Genomic DNA, 21,336 nt, shown 5'->3' on the forward strand with positions numbered 1-21,336 from the left:
AAATGAGATGCACAACAGATCCTGTCTGTGTAGCAGCTATAAGGCCTGTATGGTCCCATCAGAACAAAACACAGAAGACATGCAAATATTCCATTCACCTCTGTTTTGGATCCACTCCTGTTTTTTTGGCATTAGCAATACTGATGGATTACTGACCAAATGCTGACTGAGTGAAGGCGGATGCTCAGCAGACAGGATCCTTTTTTTGAGGGTTATTGTTCTGACGGATCAGAGGAAGGGCAAAATAATCAGTGACGTCAACACAAACTTACTGCTGACACCCTCTCCACTCTGTCGGGGGGCTCTACTTGTATAAGCTCTTAATAAAACGGGTTCTGCAGACATCTATGTGGAATCAGCTGATGACAGTGTAAAAGGAGTGTGCTTCTTCTTGGGGCTAGCATCGATCAGTAAGGCTGAATTCATACTTGAGTTATTTGGTCAGTTTTAGCCCCGTGACTGCCCAAATAAGTCAAGTGTGCAGTGATTCTAAGAGCGACGCCTGTCATCTGCGTGTCATACTGACTCACAGCATTATTTCACTACCACAGAAGACTCCCTATGCGTGTTACTGCAAGGCACAGTGTTCTACACCACTATAAAGGCTCTCTGCAGCCAGGAAATAGCAATTCGCTGCAAATAAATTCGGATGGAACCAAATTTTTGCTAAAAATTCGGCGAACTGGCCGAATCGAATTTGCAAATAGGACAATAACAAAATGACAAAAATTCGATGTGCATAACTATTCACCCCCCTAAAGTCAATACTTTGTAGAGCCACCTTTTGCAGCAATCACAGCTCCAAGTCGCTTTGGATAAGTCTCTATGAGCTTGCCACATCTTACCACTGGGATTTTTGCCCATTCCTCCTTGCAAAACTGCTACAGCTCCTTCAAGTTGGATGGTTTGCGCTTGTGAACAGCAAGTCTGACCACAGATTTTCTATTGGTTTGAGATCTGGGATTTGACTAGGCCATTCCAACACATTTACATGTTTCCCCTTAAACCAGTCAAGTGTTGCTTTAGCCGTGTGTTTGTGGTCATTGTCCTGCTGGAAGATGAACCTCCGTCCTAGCCTTAAATCACGCACAGAGTGGTACAGGTTTTGCTGAAGAATATCCCTGTATTTAGCACCATCCATCTTTGCCTCAACTCTGACCAGTTTCCCAGTCCCGGCTGCTAAAAAACATCCCCACAGCATGATGCTGCCACCACCATGTTTTACTGTGGGGATGGTGTTTTAGTCTCATCATTCTCATTTCACTTCACCAACTTAGAATTTTATGTGATGGATCAGAACACAATAGTCTGATTAACAAAACATTGAACTTAAGGCTGTAATGTAACAAAACACGAAAAAAGTCAAGGGGGGTGAATACTTTTTCAAGGCACTGTAATAAGTCCTACTCACTAATAAATATAAAATGTACATTGCCTCCATTATTTTGGTTATGGGTTTTTATGGTGGTTGAAATTAGAAATGAAACATAAGATGAAAGTGAAATTGAAACAAAGGGCACTTCTAACCCCACATAGAAGGATTATTATTGGTTTACTATCGTGGAATGGAATTCATGGAGTATCAGGCAGCCAAGCAATATTTTATCATTTTTGTTTTTCCGATACTGAATAGTACTCTATGATGACCTTAGTTTGATTCAATAGAATCCTAAGAGTCAGAGGATTGTTGCATTCGTAATATGAATTCTAAAATGCAGTCCTGTAAAGACCTCCAGAAACTGTCCTTCTTTTAAAGGGGTTATCTCATGAAAAGTAATACTATGCAATAAATAGGGCATTATAGGGTATTATTGCATTATGGGAGATATAGGTGTTTTTTGTCACATGGGATGAGCTTCTGCCTATGGATATAAAGTGAAGAGGTCTGAGCTGCAAAGAAGCGAGTAAAGAAGCTAAAGAGCGTAAAAAATTACAATGTTGAGCAATATATATAGTGCTTTAAAGTTTGTGAACTTGAATTTTCTATATTTCTGCATAAATTTGTCCTAAAACTAGGTTTTCACACGAATCCTAAGATTAGATAACCAAATGAAACTAATAAGCAAAATATATTATACTTGGTAATTTATTTATTGAGGTTCAATATCACATGGCTGTGAGTGGCAAAAATATGTGAACCTTTGCTGTCAGTATCTGATGTGACCACCTTGTACAGCAATAACTGCAACTAAATGTTTCTAGTAAGTGTTCATTAGTCCTACACATTGGCTTGGAGGAATTTTAGCCTATTTGCCCATACAAAACACCTTCAACTCTGTCATTCCACAGCATTTCTATTGGTTCAAGGTCAGGACTTTAACTTGACCATTCCAAAATTTTGAGGCATATTTATTAGGACAAGCATTTTAGACGCTGGTCCTAATAAAGCCCTAATGCCAACTGTGGTTTACCAAAGTTATGGTGCCGGCCTCTCCATAAATTAGGTGCATCCAGCGCCAGTTCTAAATGCACGACAGATTCCTAGCTGTCTTACATTCAGACCATTTTCTATGCCTGACAATTTTAGACCTGGCGTGCGCCTGAAATATGCCTAACATATGCCTTTTTTAGCATGATAAATGACCCCCCTTAACTTTATTCTTCTGTAACCATTCTTTGGTAGGATGACTTGTTTGCTTACGGTTGTTGTCTTGCTGCATGACCATCGTTCTCTTGAGATTCAGCTCACTGAGAGATGTTCTGACGTTTTCCCTTAGAATTTGCTGGTAGAAATTAGTATCCATTTTTCTTTCAATGATGTAAGCCATCCTGGACAAGAGGCAGCAAAATAGGCCCAAGCCCTGATAATACCACAACTGTATTTCACAGATAGGATTAGGTTTTTATACTGGAATAATGTGTTTTCCTTTCTTCAAAAAAAAAATGCTTCTCATTTCAACCAAAAAGTCCTATTTTGGTCTCATCCAGTCACAAAACATTGTTCCAATAGTCTTCTGGTTTTCACAGGTGATCTTTATCAAACTATAGATGGGCAGCAATTTTATTTTTTACAATCAGTAGCTTTGTCTTTTTGCAATCCTGCCATGCATACCATGTTATTCAGTGTCCTCCAGATGGTGGACTCATGAATATTAACGTTTCCTAATATGAGAAAGGCCTTTAGCTGCCTAGAGGTTACCTTGGATTCCTTTGTGACCTCAGAGAGTATTACACACCATAGTTGACCATTCCAGGGGAGAGTAATTATGGTCTTCAGTTTCCTCAATTTGTACACAATCTGTCTGACTGTGGAATGGTAGAGTCCTGGCTCTTTAGAGATGATTTTATAAGCTTTTCTAGCCTGATTAACATTAACAACTCTTCCTCAGAGGTCCTCAGAAATCTCTCTTGTTCATGCCATGATACACTTCCACAAACATATGTTGTAAAAAACAGACTTTGATAGATCTCTTTAAATAAGAGATCAACCATCCACACCTGATTGTCACCGCATTGACTGAAATACCGGACTCTAATTTCTCCTTTAAATTATCTGCTAATCCTAAGGGATCATATACTTTTGAGACTCACAGATGTGATATTGGATAATTTTCCCTCAATAAATAAATGACCAAGTCAAGACCAAGCTATTTGTTTGATTTGGTTACCTTTATCAACTTTTAGTACTTGGGTGAAAATCTGGTGTAGTTTTAGGTCAGATTTAGGCTAGGGCTACACATCGACATATGTCACGCAACATTCATGTTGCACAACATTTATTATAATAATAGTCCACTGTGTCGCACTGCGAAATGTCACATGCTGTGACTGTGACACAACAGTGCCAATAAATCCATTTATGATGGATTTCTGTGCAACTGTCGCATATTTCTGGTGCAGATTGTGGCGCAAAGATTCTTGCTCACGCCAAGCCTAAAAAAGTGGGCATGGCGTATGCGGGCAAGGCGGCCAGTCTCCTTTACCATTTTCTACACCTGTTTTAGGCGTAGAAAATGGTCTAAATGTAAGACAGCTTGGATCCGCCAAAGTTATGTACCTGTGGCCGATCTGCCACCAGTGCAGGGCTTTATTATGATCGTCATCTAAAAAACCTATCTTAATAAATGTGCCTCTTGGTTTTTAATTTATGAAAAAACCTGTTTAATGTATGTGTTAATCATGTTTCATTGGATGCTGTGTGGGCTGGGTGCCGGATACGTCTGCCTCTGTCTCGTTTGTACTCGCTGTGGATACTTGTGGGTGTCCCGTTATATGCCGTGTGTGCTGGTTGCCATGTTGTGTGTACTGGCCGTGGATACTTGTGGGTGTGAACATGACCATTGTGTTGCTGTGTGTTCTATGTGCCTTAGAGAGTATAAGGCCTCTTTCTGTTCATGTGCACCTGTGTGTGTTTTGGGCTAGGTATGGTCAAAACATGTAAGCGATTTTACTGGAGTGTTTTCCATGTGTGTACAAGCATTAATAATACACTGAAGAGTTTTAGTTCATCTAGCGCAGGGGTGCACAACCTGCGGCCCGGGGGCCACATGCGGCCCTTGATACCATTCTGTGCGGCCCCCAACCATCTGGTAACAGACATGTATGCCTATGTCTTGTGGCTGCTTACATGTATTTCTGCCATTAGATGGGAGTCCTTGAAGTGTAACTAGACATTAATGGTATATAATGTGTGTTCAATATGCCATAAGTACAATATTTCAGTTGTTAATACACCTTTAAATTTTTATTTCGGCCCTCGTCATTGGTTCATTCTGGCAATGTGGCCCCCAACCAGGAAACGTTGTGCACCCCTGATCTAGCGGAACATGATTTTTATCTGTTCATATTTTATTGCTGCTCCAGCAGGGAGTTAACTTGGTAAGCTCACTACACTTGTATGCTTGTTTCCTTATTACTATTGATCCATCTTGATCTGTAATCAGTGGATCCATAATAGTTTGCTCAGCTAAGGATCCTGCTGGCCATTCCAAGATGTCTATCCATAGTCTGTGTCTGGTATCATTATCTATACTGTCTCCTAAGGTATATTGTCTAAAACCTTTGATGTGTAAACTGTGTCTTGAAGTCGTTGGCTGCTTCTGAGTGTGTTTTGTCTGAATTATGCCTCGCAACACTCTGCTGCTTCTGAATCAGTTTTGTCTTTGGTCTGGTCTTGTGTTCCTGTTTTCTGTGTGTTTGGTATGCTTGGGTTCTAGCTGTGTGAACAGGTAAATGCAGATCTTACTGTGGGTGCTTGGTCTTTGTCCCTGCACTTAGACAGCATACGGACTGTAGACCAGTTGGAGGCAGTCATTTAGGACAGATCGTCCAAGTAGGTAGATGGTCGAGTCGAGATTAGATCTGCACTGTTCCCTATCGTTATGGGCTGTTTGATTCTGTCTGTCTTGTAACCATTGTTAGTTAAACCATTTGTTTCTGCCTATTCTGTGTCCTGGAGTCTTGTCCTAGTATGCTTGCAAAACATTCAGTGGTTCTCAAAACCCCTGAATTTGACAAATTGTACATTTAGCATGGAATTGCATGCACCCAAATACACTTACCTATTGGCATAAATGGTTTGGATGTGTTGGCCTGTTGAGATATACCAATGGAATTCACGGCAAACACTCTAATTTCATACAAGATGCCTTCTATCATCTTTACTGATTGATATGAAGTCTCTGGGTACACTTCAAAGTTCATCTTCATCCACCTCTGACTGCCTTTCTTTTTTCTTTCAATGAGGTATCCTAAAATATGGTAAAAGTCAAATAATACAAAAAAAAGGAAATACATTCTATACATGGAAGATATTTCTGTAACTATTTATTACATTTTGCTCACCTGTTACCTCCTTTCCACCATCATATTTTGGAGGATCCCATATAACACTAGCCCAGTCCTCCCCAACACTGGTGATGCGAACGTTCTCAGGAGGGTCAGGCACATCTTAAAATATGAAATACATTTATCAAATTGGATAATTAATCTTTATTTAATGAAGTCTTTCCATGACAATTTAAGATTATAAAAAGTAGTGTTCAGTTTACCTACTACTTTGATGATCAGGGTGGCCTTGTCCTCCCCAACAGGGTTGGTCACCACAATGTTATATTTGCCTTCATCAGCCCTTTCAGCCCCTTCAATCACAAAGCTGCTTAGCTCTGTCCTAATTTCAACATGCACCCGTCCTTCTTTTTCATAAAATTCCTAAAAGTAAGCCAATAGATAAATCACATGCAGCAACATTTCCCACAATACATATAAGTTGAATAATTATGTATTGACTTTTCTTTAGTTACATTGCACTGATTCTGAGATACAGCCTTTAATATAGTTCAGAGCAGCATTAACAATTCTGCGAGCTACAAAGATAAAATTTCTCAGCATACCTTGTTGACTCAATATCAGTACAGAGATTGCTTTGCAAATTTGTACTTATGGAAGTGTAGTTCTTATTCCAGGCGGTATACAATGATCTTATGTAGTAGAAACTAACTGCCCCATGTATTACAAAAGCTGTTAGAGGTATGTATGACAACATGCATGGCAACCCAAGTGACAGCATTGTAAATGCAGCTGTGGACTATAATATTGTCTGTAATGCAATATGTTTCCAAAGTTACGTAAAGGGGTTGTCCACTTTCTGCCTACTGTTGACCAATGTGTAGTACTATATAGCACTTACTAATATAGCCTTTGCTGATACTGTGTACCATTTTGTAAATTCCATAAGCCATGTCCCCTTCTTAGGCAAATCTCTGCTGTCCAAATAGAGAGCCTGTCCATACGAGGGTCATGTGATCAGGCACATCACTAAGCCTCCTCCATTCAAATACACTGCATCTGCACTAAACTCCCAACACTGCAAGTGTAGATATTAGGTGTGGTGTATTTGAATGGAGGAGACATCACATGTAGGTGATTTGCTTGGTCACATGACTCTCCATCAGCAGCCATTTTATTTACAGGACTTACCTGTGGACAGCACAAAAGACTTACCAAACAAAGGGGGGGGGGGGGGGGGCGGGATACCGTATAAAATATAGAAAATGGTGCAGAATTTTAATAAAGGCTATATTATTTAAGTAGCACATAGTCATCTTACAGACACATTGGGCATCAATAATAGTGTTGAGCTCGAATATTCGAATAGCGAATATTAAACGTGAATATCGCAACTTCGCTAATTCGCAAATATTTAGAATATATTCGCTATTTCGATTATCCGTCATTTTTTAACATTTGAAAACATGATTCCTCCCTGCTTCTTTCTTGTGGGTCACTGAGTCTTTGGCCCACAAGCAACTTAAGCAGGAAGGAATCATGTTTTCATATGTAAAAAAAATGACGAATATTCTAAAAAACAAATATATAGCAATATAGTGAATATATTCGTTATTTAGAATATTCGCTTTTTTTTCCAATCTGTACAGTTGTTCGCATACTCCTCCCCGACAAGCGTCCCCGTCACCATGGGAACGCCTGTGGGTTAGAAAATACCATCGGATCTGAGTTTTCCATGAGATCGTGAAAACTCAGATCCGATGGTATATTCTAACCCACAGGCGTTCCCATGGTGACGGGGACGCTTGTCGGGGAGCAGTATGCCAAAGTGGAATAACAGTACACATTGAAAAAATAAAAGACGAATATTCTAAAATAACGAATAACGAATATTCGTAGAATACACATATAGACTGCAATTTAGCTAATATAGTGCTATAGTATTTTTTTTTAATAGTGTAAATTTTTTCCAAAACTGAAGTTCAGAAGCGACAAAAAAAATTTGACTATGAAAAAAAGATTATAGCACTATATTAGCAAAATTACAGTCTATATGTGTATTTTACGAATATTCGCTATATTGCTATAACTTCGTTTTATAGAATATTTCGTAATATTCTAAAAAACAAAGTTATAGCAATATAGCGAATACTTGTAAAATACACATATTAGCCATAGCCATAGCCAACCAATAGAAAAGTTGCCTTATACAGTTAAAAGAAAATCGCAATTCGCAAATAATTAAATCGCATATTATTTGCGATAAATAGAATAATGACGAATATTCGATTTCGACGAATATTCGATTTCGACGAATATAAGACGAATATTCAATCGAATATTCGCGAAATATCGCAAAATCGAATATGGCACCTCCCGCTCATCACTAACCAATAACAAGAAAGTATCCAACCCCTTTAAAGTTGGGCATAGAATTTATTTGTAATATGGTGCTCAAAAGTGCATATTTTAGTTCAATATTTAGTTCAGCATGTTCTTTAGTTTCATTATCCCTGAGCTGTGCTCAGGCTTTTAGAAAAGGACATAACAGTTCAGCCCGAGCAAAGCTCAGGCAGCAGGGTGAGGGGTGGTGGGCTGCTATAGCCCTTTATATCTTGGGCTCTGTAGCAGCTAGAGATGTGGGCCTGGTCTTGTTTGAAAGCTGGCAATCTAAGCAGGTTTCAGCGGCTTTCACTTCTGACCCAATTTCTACAGGCTAAATTTCTCTAGCTGCTACAGAGCTTGATATATGAAGGTTTATAGCAACCCTCCCACTCAGCTTGCTGTGATCTCTTTGTGTGATGCTTGATATGGATTCGTTCTATGCAATCTCCTCCATGTGGTCCCATTGAATTTGTGCCCAGAAGTATGCAGCTATATGTCTAAACACACTATAGATTTTTGTAAAATTCCAGAAATATAGCATCCAGATGCAGATATACTTTTGGTATACATTAAGTATAATGGTATTTTGGCATATTTGTTGGGGGAGGGGCTACACTTCTAATTGGACATTCATGATGTTAGATTTATATGATTAACTATTGCTTTTAACTTGCCTCGGTTCCTTTGTACCAGGCAACAGTTGGCGCGGGTTCTCCAGTGATTGGAACATCAAAACGCAATTTGTTTCCAGCCACGACAATGATGGTATTGATATGTTCACCCCCAGAGCAATCAAGGTGGATTTTGGGTGGTTCTAAAAAAAACATTGATTGCATGTGACTCTTCTCAGTTCATACACAAAAGACTCTATACATGAAGATACTTATATTGCTGCAACTCACCTTGACGTGGAACATACTCAACTTTGATCTCTGAAAAGAAGCAATAATATAATAAATATAATAATATAATTATTGTCTTGTCATCATTTAAGCTAAATACAAAGAAAGGTTTTCATATTGACTTATATTTTTGTGTATTTAGTATTAACTATATTGTTAAAGCGACCCTCCAGGCTCCCTCATGCTAAGGCTCCTTCCCGCCAGTATATGTGTGCCAATTATCATTGGCAGGGAAGTAGTCTGTACTTTAATATTATTCTGCCTTTGCTATAATAGATATTTTCAGCTCTCCATGCACTGATTACCTGGTGAGCTTCTGTTAGACTATGTTATGCATAGCAGAGCTACGGGAGGAGGAGCGGGGCAGCAGCAGCAGAAAGAATCAATGATGAGGTGTGTCACAGGCTACCTCTAACTTCTTGTAGGCACTGTAGCTAAGCTGTAGTCACACATCAGACCTGTACCATAATGGCACTTAGCTAAAGTGCAGCACAATCTGAGTGACCTATATCTTTTGCCTGCAATGTTATCTACCATGTGCATTTGACCCAAGTAGAGATGAATGAATCCTATGAATATCTGCAATACAATCTGCAGTAATTCTGCATGTATTAACCAGATCATGTCTGCTGCATTTCTCAAGGGCCCCAAAGGAGACCTTATTCATGTAATATCTAAAGATGCATATTACTAACCAAGGAAATTAAGTTTAGCAGAAAGAGTCAACGCGAACCCATCAGGAATAAAAGTATAGTCAGCTTCATCTTCTGGCTTTACATCATCAATCACCAACTTGTGAATCCTACAAAGATAAATGCATTTGTCTTGAATTTTTTGGGAATATTTTGTTTCTCTTTTTTATTGAAACTAAGTATAGATAAAGGCCAAGTTACCCAGCTTAGATGGGTTACTAGTGCTTATGTTAAAGGGGTTTTCCAAAATGTTAATACTGGTGATGTATCCTCAGGATAGGTCATCAGTACCTTATCGATGGGGGTCTGATAGCCGAGACCCAGGTGTTTGAGAAGGCATTGGGGCTCCTGGGTAGCATAGTGGCCTTCTTGCAGCTTACCAAGCACAGCGCTGTGCTTGGTACCACGCTCAGCCCCATTCACTTCTATGGGGCTGAGCTCCGCCTAGGCCACGTGACTGATGAACCTGTCATCACTAGCCTAGGAAAAGCTGAGAAAAGGCCATGACGCTCACAGGAGACAGGAGATCCCCAGCTGATCGGCGGGGGTCCCGGGTGTCAGACCCCCACGATCAGATACTGGTGACTTATCCTAAGGTTAGGTCATTAGTATTAAAATCTCAGACAACCCTTTTCAGTATTAAATTAAAAGATGCCCACAGAACGTTATAATTGCTGAAGACAGGGGCGCCAAAAATGGGTCCTGTAGTGCCTCAATTACACTATGATTAGACCGGTAACCCTGTGTATGGAAATAAACCAGGAAAAATGTTGTAATTACAAAATGGGAGGTAGATAGAGGAAGGGAAGCAAGGGGAGTTGAGAAAGGGGGTTTTTGATTTCCATTGTAGAGGAATCAGTAATTTGATAGCAGTAGTAATGTAAGTACTATAAGTAGTGTTGGTAGGTTGGATCTTTTGGATGTTAGATTGGGGCACCATAGGAGAACTAAAGCGGAGTCTAGCTTTTTAAAAATATTTTTTCTTTTTCTTTCAATTGACAAAACATACTGTATACTAACAGTAAAAAGCAGTAAAACCATCCAAGTCTCATTCCCCACCCTCAACCAACCTGAGAAGAGAGGAGAGAATAATATACTAATAATAATTCCAGGGTGGCAGAGGTTTACCCCTTATACACTTGCTTCTTATCTAACCCACCCTTCCTTTACTGAGTGAAGTGAGATATAATCTTCATTTTGATCCTCAGCTGTGTCATGTGACCAACTCTCTGATCTCCAACTGACACCAGACAGTTTCCAGGCGAAGCTGGTAAGTAGTTTGCGTGGGGTGAAAACATATGAAAATGAGATCCATATTGGGATGGTTTGCAAAAAATACAGTATCTTGGGGATAATGTAAGATTTTAGAAGATTTTTTTGCTCATCCATGACATAAAGGAGAGCTTCGAGAATGTAGTTACTTTTTATTTTTGTTAAATAGTGGAATACAGTTGAGTTCAAATAACTTATCAGTTGTATCCCTACTAGGTATCTGATGGATGTACTATGCAATTGGAATGGAAAGTTAATTGTAAAGTAAAAGGTAAAAGGATTTGTTTTCTTCCTCCCCTACATGGGCATGGTCACCCAATCCACTTCAGCCAACCTCTGGCTTCAGTGATGACGTGTCCACAAGCCAATCAGAGATCAAACCCTGGACCAGAAGATGGAGATGCGGGAGCCAGCGTGGATGACCAGAGCAGTAGGGAGCAGATAACTATGGTCCATTCAGTACAGGAAGAAGGCTGCTGGGTACTGTTAAGATTGATGTTTTCCTGGACAACCCCTTTAAATTTGAAAATCTACAAAAAAATTTCAACTGTTTTAAAATCTGTGCTTGCTGTCAGTAAATGTAAACACTTTAGTTTACAGTCATGGACTGAAAACCAGCACAGAACTAATACTTCTCCCAGCTGAAAGAATGCTACAAAAATACAGACTGATAGTTATTAAGGTTTTAGTTTTAGCTATAAAGAAAACTGAATCACCATAAACATCAATGCTATTGCAAATACCTGTGCAGCTATCACCATTCAAGGTAGTTAGGACGAAGGCATTGATGTGGATAGTGAGTTGGATCTGCAGTGTCCCCATGACAAGGGATAATGTTGTGTTGTCATGTGGACATAACAGAAGGCTAATAGATTATGAGCAGTAGTGAGGAGTCGACCCCCTCCGTGTGAATAGCAGTCTAGCATTTGAGTCCTAGATCTTAGGATGGGCATATGTGTCATAAAAGTAATTTACCAGACAGCTCCTGCATTGTATATCAACGCTAATGAAAAGTCATACCAATTATCATTTACCTGCCCTTGTGAGTCATTGTGATGCGCTTGCTTGGTCGGATCTCTACGCCATTTTTAAACCATTTACCAGTCACTTTCTCATCAGACACCTCACATTTAAAGACAGCTTGATCTGTGGCCTTCACTGTAAGGTCAGCAATGCCTTGAATCACTTCAAGCTGCTTTTCTGGAATAAGATGTGTATTAGAAGAGATGTTGGAGAAGAATAAATAGTTATGGATTTTAATATTACATCTATTGATTTCATATAGACACATCACCCATACCTTCAATTATGAGGTCAGCTTCACACTTTCCACCATTGGTCATTATTTGGTATCGTCCAGTATCTTCTTTGGTGGCCTCATTAATTATCAAAATGTGTTTTTTCCCATCTTTCTTGAAACGAAATTTGAATGATTCCTCACGAGTCAGCTCAACTCCATCTTTCATCCTTGAGAAAAAGTAATAAAGTATGTCCCGTAATTAAGAAGATAGTTGCTTATGGCCTTCTCAGCTCTCTTTCCTTGATGCAAAATACTCAAAATATACAATTGCTTTCTTGTATTAGTAGCCTATACTGAATGACTTCCAGATTCAGAAGGTCTGCAGGGGACAGTTGTTTTTTTTCTTACATAAATTCTTTTAATAGAAATCACAGTAAAAAACTAGAAGACATACCACATGACTACGGCTCCTTCTTCTGATACCTCTACTTCCATTTCAACTTTGTCTCCCACAAACAACTGCTGGTCTTCAAGTGGCTTCACAATTGTGACAGGAGGTTCTAAACATAGGATTATAGTCATCATTAGAGAGCTGCAAATTTATGAACAGAGGGCAAGATTTATAAAATTGGTGTAAAATAGAGCTGGCTTAGTTGCCCATAGCAACCAATCAGATATCACCTTTCATTTTCCAAAGGAGCTGTGAAAAATGAAAGGTAAAATCTGATTGGCTGCTATGGGCAACTAAGCCAGTTCTACTTTACACCAGTTTGATAAATCTCCCCTGGAGTTTCTTATGAAGAAGGCTGCACTGTGTCACCAAAATGTATCTGCCGATTAAAACCAGACAGCAAAACATATCCTGTATTTCTAATCTGTTTTTATTTTCAGATTTTTTTCTTCAATTTCTGAACATGATTATGGGGGAGGCCATCTTGCCTGAGCTGTTTTTAACAGCATTTAGAAAGCATTAAGAAAATAGCTTTATGGCAGCCACATGGTCCATAGACACAATGGTCTGTAGGGGACTCTATTGAATTTAAAAATAACTTTATCAAAAATTCTTTAAATATACATGCTTTAAAAAATAGGTCATATTCTGATGACACATTTCCTTTTCACCTCTTCCTGGAGAATGCAATAGTTTAATTTTCACCATTATTTCCTTTAATTGTAGCTACTATTGTGCTCTACAAACGATGCAGAATGGAAGTCTATGTCTGCAATATGGCAACCCTTTGGGGAATTTGGAAAAATAAAACAGTAATAGCAGTAAAATCTTATAACATTTTACACAATATTTCTCTTCTGCATTCCAAACCATAATAAATAAAAACTATTAATAAATACATGTCACGTTTAACATAAAATATGGATTAAGAGGAGATTTTATACTATTTGGGGACTTGTAGATTTTTTCATACAGTGTTGGGAATATATATTAACTTTTTCCTGCTATATATCAGTCTTATCATGTTGACACCCTATTCTGGAGTAAACAATCAGTAATGTCCAGCATTTAAATCAGTTTTAATGTTGAGTTTTCTTGTGCATTTAAAGAGGACCTGTCACCACTTCTGAAATTTAATGCTTTAGTAAATATTTATGTTGCACATGAAATAACAATTCTGGAATGCAACTCTATAGAGATGAGCGAACCAGCTCGTAATGAACCGGGTTTGTTACAACTTTCCAAAATATCATCTGGCAGCCGAACCCGAAGCTTTTCAGGTTTGTTTCAGACAAATACAGTAAAACGGTGCACAGTGCCATATTACTGCACATTTCAGCAGGAAAAATCCCTAGGGAGGAAGAAAAAGGATGCTCACATAACCCTGAGAGGAAGTGGGAGGGGGCTTGCCTGGGTGAGCCAGTCAGTGCTGCAGGGAGGTGCCCTAGTAGATGGGTCTATGCAGTGTCTGACAGAAAACTATCTTAGGGACAATGTACAGTCACAATCAAACTTTTATTCTAGTGTGAGGGACATTGAAGGGAAAGGCTAGAAAGAAGAAGAATTGTGTACAATAGGGAAAGGCAGGTAAATATTTCAGCCAGGGAGTGAGAAGTGAGGAGCTGAGGCTCGAAGTACCTGGTAGTGCATTTAAGGCTACTTTCACACCTGCGTTATGTGCGGATCCGTCCTGACTTACATTAAAAGCCAATGGGGAACGGATCTGTTTTCAACTGCACCATATTGTGTCAGTGAAAACGGATCCGTCCCCATTGACTTACAGAACGGATCCGTTTGCATTATTCTTTTTTAAAAAAGTCTAAGTCAAAACGGATTTTTTTAACTGCACCATATTGTGTCAGTGAAAACGGATCCGTCCCCATTGACTTACATTGTAAGTCAGAAAGGATCCATTTGGCTCTGCATCGCCAGACGGACACCTGAACGCTGCAAGCAGCGTTTTGGTGTCCGCATCCAGAGCGGAATGGAGGCAGAATGGAGCCAAACTGATGCATTCTGAATGGATCCTTTCCCATTCAGAATGCATTGGAGCTGAACTGATCCATTTTGAACCGTTTGTGAGATCCCTTAAAACGGATCTCACAAACGGAATTCAAAACGCCAGTGTAAAAGTAGCCTTAGCTGCAGTTACTGCCTCACAACACAGCTGCAGCTGCTGCAGAACAAAAATTCATTACAAATTAATGAAAAGAGATAACATGTTTTCCTAAAAATTCTAAAAAGTTCTAGGATACTAGAGGGTGTTGTATACCAATTTTCAGGGCAATTAGGCTACTTTCACACTAGCGGCAGGACGGATCTGACAGGCTGTTCACCCTGTCGAATCCGTTCTGCAGCTATTTCGCCGTGCCGCCGGACCGCCGCTCCGTCCTTATTGACTATAATGGGGACTGGGACGGAGCTCCGGCGCAGCACGGCAGTGCGCGGTGAGAGGCCGCCGGACTAAAAAGTCGGACATGCAGTACTTTTAGTCCGGTGGCCTCTCGCCATGCACTGCTGTGCTGTGCTGCGCCAGAGCTCCGCCCCCGTCCATTATAGTCAATGGGGACGGAGCGGCAGTCCAGCGGCACGGCGAGATAGTGGCAGGACGGATCCGACAGGGTGAACAGCCTGTCAGATCCGTCCTGCTGCTAGTGTGAAAGTAGCCTTAGAGCCAATCAGATTCAGCCCAAACCAGTTTGGGTCTGAACCAACCTGTTTGAAAAATTTGGCGAACCTGAACCAAACTGAACCGCCACAGGGTCGCTCATCTCTACAACTCTATGTTGTGCTCTTCTTCTATAATTTTATGAATAAAGTTTCAAGCGGGTGTTATCTGTTGGGATTGTGACCCTGAACAGTATGGCACTATCCAGTCAGTGGTTAGTCTTAGCCACCCAACTGTTAACAACCAGTTGTACTTTTATTCATAAACTTCTAGCAGGAGTAATGAAATAATGGTAGAGGATACAGTTATATGAAAATATACTCCAGAATTGTTATTACATGGAGAATGCAAGAGGTTGCTAAAACAGACATGTTAGGAGTGGTAATGTCCTCTTTAAGGGAACTACAACAAAAAGTTAGAACTTTATGTCTAACTGCATGTTGACCTGTTCGCACACGTGGTCATAAGCCCTTTTTTATCTGTCACAGAATTAGGATAACATGTTAGTTTCCTTACCTTTGACAAACAGCTCTGTAGAACATTTCTCATCACCTATAAGGCACTCGTATTGGGCATCATCTGCCAGGGTACATTTGTTGATGGTTATTACCCTTTTCAGACCAACATTTTCAAAAACATATCTGAAAGACAGAGGAATTAATTTGGTCAATAAGTGTTGTGCATATATATATATATATATATATGGTCATTAGCATGCAGGAGGCAGAGAGAGGTGAGGACAGCGCAACGCTGGCTGTACCCGCTTACCTTCGTCTTCTTCCGGGTCCAACTGTTGTCTTGACCAAACACAGCAACAGGACGTAGTGCACGTAGGCACGCACCATGACTTGACACAGTGCGCTTTCATGTCACAGTACACAGCGGAACCGAGAAGAAGTGATGTGGGCAGCAGTGAGTTGTGGATCTGCAGCGCAGTCCGCAGCATGGACAGGGGGGTTGGGGGGTCTGATCTGAGGCTGAGTGGGATTAGGGGGGGTCTGATCTGAGGGTGATATGGTCTGATTGGGGGTCTGATCTGAGTCTGATGGGTGTTTGGGCCCCATATGAAGCTGATTGGGGCTGGGGGTCCGATCTGAGTCTGTTTGGGGGTCTGATCTGAGTCTAATGGGGCTGGGGGAGCTGATCTGAAGCTAATGAAGCCTGGGGGGGTCTGATCTGAGACTGATGGAGGCTGGGGGGTCTGATGGAAGGCTGATCTGAAGTTAATGGAGGCTTTGGGGTCTGATGAGAGACTTATGGAGGGTGAGGTGTCTGACTGAGGCTAATAGAACTTGTGGTCTGATTTTGGGGTTTGATCTGAGGTCTTATGAAGAACGGGGATCTGATTTGGGGGTCTGATGAGGATTGAGGGTCTGAGCTGAGGTCTGATGGAAAAAAAAAATCTTATTTTCCTCCTCCAAATCCTAGGTGCACCTTATAGTTCCAAAAATACGGTATATCTATCACTCATTATAACTAAAAACTAAAGTACAGGGAGCTGTAGCTATGTTTTGTGTATTGTTTAATATTTAAAGTGTCCCTCCAGTTAAAACTGAAAATTTTACACTGCATTACTAATGTAGTCAACATACAGTAACTGGCAACCCTCCTTATGACCCATCCTGCCTCTATTCCTCCATTCTTATCCCCCACTGCCTTCATCACAAAATGGCTGCAAAAATCTCAAACTACGCTATGCATGATGTGCAGCTATAGTAGAGACACATACCCCTCTGGACCAGCACCGATACACAGCACTTATTGCCCTCGACACTGATCTACTCAAAAACAGGGGATGTTTAGCATACCATAATGGCAAACCACTCATAGCTTAGTCTGAGACTGTGGCTGCCATTTTCAGATAAAGGTAAGGGGTAGCAAAATGGAGGAATATACATAGGATAGATCATGAGTAGGGCCACCAGGCATGTTGAATATACATCAGCAACTTAAATTCAGATATTTAGTTTGGACTGGAGGGTCACTTTAAAGACCTGATAGCTTTCCTGATAAGTCTGTTTTAGTAATGAAATAACAATTTAAAAGAATATTTTCTTAGAACTTTATGTTGTTCTTGTCCTTTGTCATTCCTTCTAAAAATGTATAGATAAATGAATAACAGGGTGTTATCATTTTCCTTGTCAAAGCTGTGAGTCCCAGTGTCTGACTGGGTAGAGACAAACCCCCAGTTGGTAACACCCAGTTGTCAATTTGTTCATCGAGTATAACACAGGATCGGCAAAACACAGTGGGACATATACTAAAGACTAAACACCACTATTATTGTGTAAAATCGTTGCAAATTATGGCGTAAGCCATATATGCACCAAATTTTGTGACTTTTAAAACTTCTCTTCACTTTTCCTTAGTGCTGAGAAAAGGGGACAGGGCTTCACGCGGCCCCAGGATTTACTATAACTTATGCCAGAAAGTGGCGTAAGTTATAGCTGAAGCCTGCGCCAGACTGTAACTCTGTCGCTGGCCTAGACTTCAGTATCTGGCGCACGGCAGGGCAGAGATGCATCTGCCCTTTAATGGATTAGGTGCATATCACGGCAGTGTAGAGAGATCAAGACTAGCGTATGGGAATGCCAGTCTTGATAAATCTCCCCCACAGAGTTCTAAGAAAGACTGAATTATTATTCAATGAGGAAGCCAAGTATTTACTAAAACAGACATGTCAGGGGATCTGCTTGGTCCTCTTTAAAGACCTCAATATTCAACTCGTGACACATTGTAATTCATGATAGTCATAAACTTGAGTCAATATATTTCACCTTTATTTGTGAAAAAATTCCAAATTTAATAAAAATTTTGAAAAATTCCCAAATTTCAATGTCTCTACTTTTATAATAGTGATACCTCATATAATAGTTATTACTTTACATTTCCCATATGTCTACTTCATGTTTGGATCAAATAACATTTTATTTTTTGGTGATGTTAGAAGGTTTAGAAGTTTGGAAGCAAATCTTGAAATTTTTCAGAAAGTTTCCAAAACCTACTTTTTAAGGACCAGTTCAGGTCTGAAGTCACTTTGTGAGGCTTACATAATAGAAACCACCCAAAAATGACCTCATTTTAGAAACTACACCCCTCAAGGTATACAAACTGATTTTACAAACTTTGTTAACCCTTTAGGTGTTCCACAAGAATGGATGGAAAATGGAGATGAAGTTTCAGAATTTCACTTTTTTGGCAGATTTTACATTGTAATCCATTTTTTCCAGTTACAAAGCAAGGGTTAACAGCCAAATAAAACTCAATATTTATTACCCTGATTCTGCGGTTTACAGAAACACCCCACATGTGATCGTAAACTGCTCTACGGGCACACGGCAGGGCGCAGTAGGAAAGGAATGCCATATGGTTTTTGGAAGGCAGATTTAGCTGAACTGGTTTTTAGATGCCATGTCCCATTTGAAGCCCCCCTGATGCACCTCTACAGTAGAAACTCAAAAAAGTGACCACATTTTGGAAACTACGGGAAAAGGTGCCAGTTTTATTGGTACTATTTTGGGGTACATATAATTTTTAATTGCTCTATATTACATTTTTTGTGAGGCAAGGTAACCAAATAATTGATGTTTTGGCACCGTTTTTAGTTTTAACAACATTCATCTGACAGGTTAGATCATGGCTATTTTTATAGAGCAGGTTGTTATGGACGCAATGATATAAAATATGTCTACTTTCTATGATGTTTGTTTCAGTTTTACATAATAAAGCATTTTTGAAAACAAAAATTAGGTTTTTGTATCTCCATTTTCTGAACACCCTATTTTTTTTTTATTTTCCTGCCGATCGTCTTGTGCAGGGGCTCGTTTTTTGCAGGAAGAGTTGACGTTTTTATTGGTACCATTTTTGGGTACATATGATTTTTGATCATTCATTATTACACTTTTTGAAGGTGAGGGGAATTGACTGCATTAGAATGGATCTTAGAGCAGGGGATATATCCAAGAAATATCGCTGGATCTGGACACTGGGGACTATCCGTCCCTCAGGTCTCAATGAGAATGTGGGTTTCTCTGCGCTTCTCTGACCATTTAGACCACTTGCTGTGGACCAATTGTTTTTAATCTTGTGATCATTTTTAACATTCTTTTTTCTCTCTTTCTTACTTTCATAGGTTGCATTAGGCCTGGTGATCCATCAGGCTTATTCTTTGAATGATTATCTTTTCATCATGAGTGTACAGTTTCTGTTGGCCGGGACCTTTTAATATGCATGCTTCATGTTAATGTATTGTTAAATGTTATGTTTATGCAATATGAGGTAGAGCGTGTGTAGGGGCCGGGTGGACGGCTTTGGCCCATTCCGCCTCCCTCAATATCTATAGGATGAGGTCACTTGCATATTATTTTTGCCTGCACGTATGGTACATCTGCATGTATCAGTTTTTGATTGTTCTCCTTCCCTCCCTCCCCTTTCTTCCCCCCTTCCCACTCTTTTCTTTTTCCCCTCCCCTTTTGTTGTCACCCCCCACATCTACCCATCCCCCCATGGCATCTTCATCACCATTCACTTAATTGTCACCATTCATTCACCATAACCTCACATTTTTTCAGCTTATGGTTTACGTATGCCCTGCATACGTGATATATACATTTGTGTTTTTTATCAGTCACTATTCCACCATTCATGTCTAACATCTTTCAGCTTTCACCATCATCAGCATACTCACATCACATATTCGTTCACATATCATTTATCACGTTCATTACTTTCACTCCACCTATTCATTACTTCACCCATGTAGATATCACATATGTATTAGATTTGTATTATATTCACAATATATGTTGAGAGGAAGTATTAATGAAGGATGATCAATTACTCATGCCTTCTCATAAGAACAATCATGGTTTTCCTGGTCTTATTATGGAATATAGCTCATTATGTATTAAAAAGGACCTTTCACTAGAATAAAACATCTAAACTAACTATACAGACATGTTGAGCGGCTCCCAGGGATCTCCCTGCACTTACTATTATCCCTGGGCGCCGCTCCGTTCGCCCGGTATAGCCTCCGGTATCTTCATAGTTAGGCTCCACCCAGGGGAGCCTGCCGGCGTCTCATTCTCCCATGCTGTAGCGCTGGCCAATTGCAGCGCTCAGCTCATAGCCTGAGAGAAAAAAAAGCCTCTCAGGCTATGAGCTGAGTGCTGAGATTGGCCAGCGTTACAGCATGGGAGAATGAGACGCCGGCAGGTTCCCCTGGGTGGAGCCTAACTATGAAGATACCGGAGGCTATACCGGGCGAACGGAGCGGCGCCCAGGTATAACAGTGAGTGCAGGGAGATCCCTGGGCGCCGCTCTACATGTCTGTATACAAACCGGATTCCAAAAAAGTTGGGACACTATACAAATCGTGAATAAAAACTGAATGCAATGATGTGGAGGTGCCAACTTCTAATATTTTATTCAGAATAGAACATAAATCACGGAACAAAAGTTTAAACTGAGAAAATGTACCATTTTAAGGGAAGAATATGTTGAATCAGAATTTCATGGTGTCAACAAATCCCCAAAAAGTTGGGACAAGGCCATTTTCACCACTGTGTGGCATCTCCCCTTCTTCTTACAACACTCAACAGACGTCTGGGGACCGAGGAGACCAGTTTCTCAAGTTTAGAAATAGGAATGCTCTCCCATTCTTGTCTAATACAGGCCTCTAACTGTTCAATCGTCTTGGGCCTTCTTTGTTGCACCTTCCTCTTTATGATGCGCCAAATGTTCTCTATAGGTGAAAGATCTGGACTGCAGACTGGCCATTTCAGTACCCGGATCCTTCTCCTACGCAGCCATGATGTTGTGATTGATGCAGAATGTGGTCTGGCATTATCTTGTTGAAAAATCCAGGGTCTTCCCTGAAAGAGATGACGTCTGGATGGGAGCATATATTGTTCTAGAACCTGAATATATTTTTCTGCATTGATGGTGCCTTTCCAGACATGCAAGCTGCCCATGCCACACGCACTCATGCAACCCCATAC

At 40.2% G+C, this 21,336-nt stretch overlaps 1 protein-coding gene across 5 annotated transcripts in view; it reads right to left on the reverse strand.

The window, feature by feature from the left end:
* Positions 1-21,336, reverse strand: part of LOC121001740 (myosin-binding protein C, fast-type-like) — a 607,494-nt gene that overhangs the window by 67,722 nt on the left and 518,436 nt on the right. For all 5 annotated transcript variants that reach the window (XM_040432959.1, XM_040432949.1, XM_040432934.1 and 2 more), the window contains 10 exons: positions 15,854-15,978; positions 12,673-12,778; positions 12,279-12,445; positions 12,013-12,178; positions 9,710-9,816; positions 9,015-9,044; positions 8,787-8,926; positions 5,991-6,150; positions 5,785-5,889; positions 5,502-5,690 (listed from right to left, as the gene is read on the reverse strand). In XM_040432959.1, coding sequence (XP_040288893.1) covers positions 5,502-5,690; positions 5,785-5,889; positions 5,991-6,150; positions 8,787-8,926; positions 9,015-9,044; positions 9,710-9,816; positions 12,013-12,178; positions 12,279-12,445; positions 12,673-12,778; positions 15,854-15,978 — 1,295 coding nt within the window. The remainder of the gene's footprint in view (positions 1-5,501; positions 5,691-5,784; positions 5,890-5,990; positions 6,151-8,786; positions 8,927-9,014; positions 9,045-9,709; positions 9,817-12,012; positions 12,179-12,278; positions 12,446-12,672; positions 12,779-15,853; positions 15,979-21,336) is intronic.

Source organism: Bufo bufo, chromosome 1 (assembly GCF_905171765.1).
Source record: "Bufo bufo chromosome 1, aBufBuf1.1, whole genome shotgun sequence".
In the NCBI taxonomy this organism is placed as follows: Eukaryota; Metazoa; Chordata; class Amphibia; order Anura; family Bufonidae; genus Bufo; species Bufo bufo.